We start from the raw sequence: 4454 nt of genomic DNA, 5'->3' as shown, positions 1-4454 counted from the left end.
TGTCGTCCGAAAAGGGCATGATTCCAGTACATGCAAAACCTTTTATGGACGAGCCAACAGAAGTTGCCTCGTTCCAAGCCTCGCAAAAGAGAGGATTAAATCTGAGCTTAGACAGAGCCTCGTAGCGATGGCGATGTTGTCAGTTTGTTGCTTTCCTGTGGTAGTGTGTCTTCAGAGACTGGAACAAAGTTCTATCTAAAGGTTGAAGAACGTGCGTACTATGAGGTGGTAAACCCACGAGCTCGATCTCATTCTCGTGGTAGAATTTCAAAGCATTGAAATTGGTGTGGCTTCAATGATTGTCCAGCATAAGCAAAACTTTACCAGGAGTTTTGTATGTACAAAAATGTTCCAACCACCTAAGGAAAAGCCTTTCGTTGATGTAACCAGACTCGCTCAACTCCACAACTGTGCAAGGTGACAAACCATCATTGAATTCCGGGCGCATTCTGACACCTTTGAAAATGATCATCGGTGGAATGTAAGAGCCAGAAGCATTGCAACAAGCAACGACTGTCACGTTTTTCCGTTTTTCAACGTTGGTTAGTGACACGATCTCACGCTTTCCTTTTTGACTTACTATTTTCATGGGTCTGTTATTCAAGGGAATCCCTGTCTCATCCTTGTTGTATATGCATTGAGGTTTATCAAACAAATTAAAGTCATTCATTACACCTTTCAGAATTCTAAAGTAGTTCCTCACTTCTTCTTCATTCATACTTGCAGCTCTAGCTCTCGATAGTCCTTCTGGTTTCCTCAAACTTATGTTTGGGTGCCTTTTCATAAAGGCTTTGAATCAGTCATCACCAGCTATCTTCCCATCTGGATTCCATGAGTGCTGAACTTCACAGGCCATATCCACATCAAAAGCAGCACGTTTTACTTGCACGGGTGTAGATTCTAATCCTCTGTTCTCGAAATACACTAACTTATTCACCAAAGCCTTCTCTGTTTCTTCCTATAGTACTGTGGGATGTCCAATTTTGCCTGTTATCGGTGGAGTAAGTCCAATCTGCCTTTCCTTTTCCTTGCCTACACAGTCATGAAGGGTGCCTAGTGGAATGTGATACAATGCCGATGCCCCTCTTCACGATATATCACCCTATAAGACGCTCTTCACTGCTGTTGCCATATTAGAAGGATCCCACAAAAGACGCTTTTTCTTTTCAGTTTTCCGTCGTGGCATCTGTTATGACAAAACACGAAAGGTACACTGAGAATGCTAGCACAACTGGATGATATGTACCTTCAACCTAGTGTTCAGAATTGTCCCTTATTGGTGTTCGAAATTGTACCTGTCGCTATACTTTATCTGCGACTAAACAGTTACAAATGCTGCTCGTAGATGGCATCTGGTGTACCATGCTTGTTTCCATCATGGACCGTGCAACATACTACCTAAACTAACAACCAACATTTCGCAATTTAAAGCAACAATACGTCAAACAATGAGCTATTTTATAGTAGGACATTTTCTAAGGTTGATATACACACCTTAGCTTGAAGAATAATTTCTATACGGCCTCAACAAACAATTAAACACACAATTCTATCAGAAACAAAGAAGCGCAGGAGTCACTGTCAACGCCATATTCTTCACTCAGTGTTGGAAACTTGTATTTCGAAAAATGGTGCAAAAGCTTACTGTGTTCAGAATTGTAACTGTTCGAAATTGTACCCCCTTACCCTAAGCTCATGGTAATTAAGGTAACACGACTGAAGAGAGACATACCGTACTGTCATTTTTGTTGACAAAATGGTCGTAAATTAATCAACTTATCAATTTCACTTTGCAGTTGATGAAAGAAAGCCAGTCTTTTAGGGGAATGTTTTACAAAAAACATTATTTCCCTAACCAGATTGAGGACATTTCGACAGCCTATCACATTTCTTAAAGTATCTTGAACAACCAAGCGAAGAGAGTGAGCAAAACAATATACACTCATGTCCAAAATTATTGTCGCATATCTATAAATATGTTGTTGTAGGAACATAATTTGATAACGAATTCGCGCGGTATTTCTTATAATGTTAACATGTGTATAATCGGCAAAGACATGTATGTGGCAAATTTCATGTCAAAAGAGCAGTAAATAAGAAGAATAAAACGAAAATAAAACTTTATTGTCCATTTAGCAACATTTTGCTTTACTCATTCTAATTTTCGTATTTATATTTTTCCCCTATGAAATTTACCACAAATATACATTTCTCGATTATACACATAGTATCAGTATTAAAAGTACATACGACAATCATTTTGGACATGAGTGTACATAAGGAGCCCTCGATTCTAATTGAGAAATTTTTGCTTGAAGTCCTCCACGTACGCCAGCCATATTGGAAGCGCCATCATAACACTGGCCTCTACAATACGTTATTTCCAGACTGAAACGTAGAACATCTTGAATTATTTTGAAAAGAGTCAATTTCAAGGTCGTTGGTGATTATTTTAAAGCAGAAGGAAATATGTTCTTTCACTGAGATATCTGCTGTTTCGTTAATAAACATAGCGTAATACTTTGCGGATTTTATAGTGAACGTAAGTTGCATCACTACGCATTACTCATCACTGATAACATTTCGTTACATATATCGTGTGATATCCATTTTTTTTCTCTCTCTTTCTCTCGTTCAAGCCACAACTTAAGAATAGGGCTGTCTTCTGTTCTCAATCAGAGCAAATAATTGAAATTGCTTTTGTCGTCACTATGAACCCTTATAGCTAGCCCTTGAAAGTTAAATAAGGCAAAGAAAGTATTTTTCAGTAGGGCAATTCTATTCTCTTCCATCTGAATTCTTTTACCATAGAGAGCTGGGAAGATACACTGATCCTGCGATTCAAAACATGAAGTTTTGAAAACGAGTCTTGATGACAGTCGGAGCTTTTATGTTTTCCCATTCTTTCCAATGCTTCCTTCTAATTACGGAAACCAGTTTCAATAAAGGTTAACTCCATTTTTGATGAAAACATCGAAACTTTTTTCCCCCTCAAATTCTTATTCAAACGGTCTTAGCAAATTTTACAAAATGTCGCGCCTACTTTAACGTCATAAAACAACCAAGAAAACTTCACACCCCAATATACCTGAAAGGTTCTTCTATTTGATATAGATCTGTCTGTAGATGAAGGTGGTATTGAAATTTCCTCTTTGTTTCCCTCAATAATAGAAGCATTATTATCAATATTGGGCATAGTAAAGAATATTTCTCCCTATTGTCAATCACTGACACAGAAGATTCATTTTGCACTTTTTTCGGTCTCGCTACAAAACGATCCATCTTTCAAATGTGCAATTAACACTATTTACCAGCAAACAGTGAATGAATAAGTGAATAAAACTGAAACACTTCACTAAAATAGGAATGGCCAAAATCGGTTCCTGGTGGAACTGGTTTTCAACTCTGAACGTATCCGGTTCCGGAACGGTTTTTCGGATCCAGGTCTGGAACTGGTTCTGAAAACCGGATCTCCGCCGGAACCGGAACTTTGTGACCATCCCTACACTAAAACTCACACTCCTCTTCTTCCAGCAAATAGAAACGAAAACTAGGCACCACAATAACGTTTTGTCAACACTACCGTCTACCGATAAACTAAAACACTGACACGACACGAAAAATCGTTGGAACAAAAAAAAAAAAAAAAAACAATGGAGTATACGTTGCTACTGACTGCGTTTTCTTTACAAAATGACCAAAACTAAATATTTGAAAATATAAAAAGAAAAAGAAATCAGAAGAAAGTAACGGAGGCAGCGTTCATTTTCTGCAACCAGAGGTCGTAAACCCCTATATAAAGTACCATATATTGTGAAGTGCTAGCACGGGAAAGTTCAGAGGGCTTCCAGAATTCCTAGAAAATAAGCTCGCTATACTTGTCCTTTACGTCCCCTCATATATTAAGAAAACGACGGCAATTCTCTCTCTCTTTCTCTCTTTTGACGCTCCAGGAGAACAATGCTCACCAGTAAAGAATTGAAGCTGGGAGCGGAAGGGAAAAAGTAAGAACCAAAGATGTTATAAAATAGAGGATTTGCCCATACAACAAAATCGTGAAGCCATATGTCACTTCTTCGCCACACCTACTCTACTCACTCCGCGCCACTAAGATCGCAATGTTTCGAGCCAATAATCATGGCGGAAGCAAGAGTAACCAATCAGACGTGCGATTTTAGACGATGCTCGGTTGTTTTTTGGCTTCATTGAGTTCATATGATGAAGATACGTATGGGCAGATCCTCTATTTTATAACATCCTTGGTAAGAACAATATAATTTCTTTCCTTCTTTCAATAAAAGTTCTGAAACGTAAAAGTACATGTTTGGCGACACTAATTTTACTATTATAAACTAAATATTATATTCTGAAAATGAAAATGCACCTGAGTAGTCAAAACTAAGTCTGGGAAGAGATACTGAAACATTGGAGTGGCTCAGCCCCCTTATCGGTAA

General features: G+C 38.2%; 1 protein-coding gene across 1 annotated transcript; it reads right to left on the bottom strand.

Annotated features, from left to right (window-relative positions):
- Window positions 1-292: 292 nt before the first annotated feature.
- Window positions 293-784, bottom strand: LOC145675924 (uncharacterized). Its single transcript, XM_081746725.1, has one exon. The coding sequence runs from the start codon at window positions 782-784 to the stop codon at window positions 293-295; it is 492 nt and encodes a 163-aa protein (XP_081602851.1).
- Between the last annotated feature and the right edge of the window lie 3670 nt (window positions 785-4454).

This window comes from Thermobia domestica, chromosome 18 (assembly GCF_964235325.1).
Source record: "Thermobia domestica chromosome 18, izTheDome1.hap1.1, whole genome shotgun sequence".
Taxonomy (NCBI): domain Eukaryota; kingdom Metazoa; phylum Arthropoda; class Insecta; order Zygentoma; family Lepismatidae; genus Thermobia; species Thermobia domestica.
This window is presented reverse-complemented; position numbering and strand designations above follow the sequence as displayed.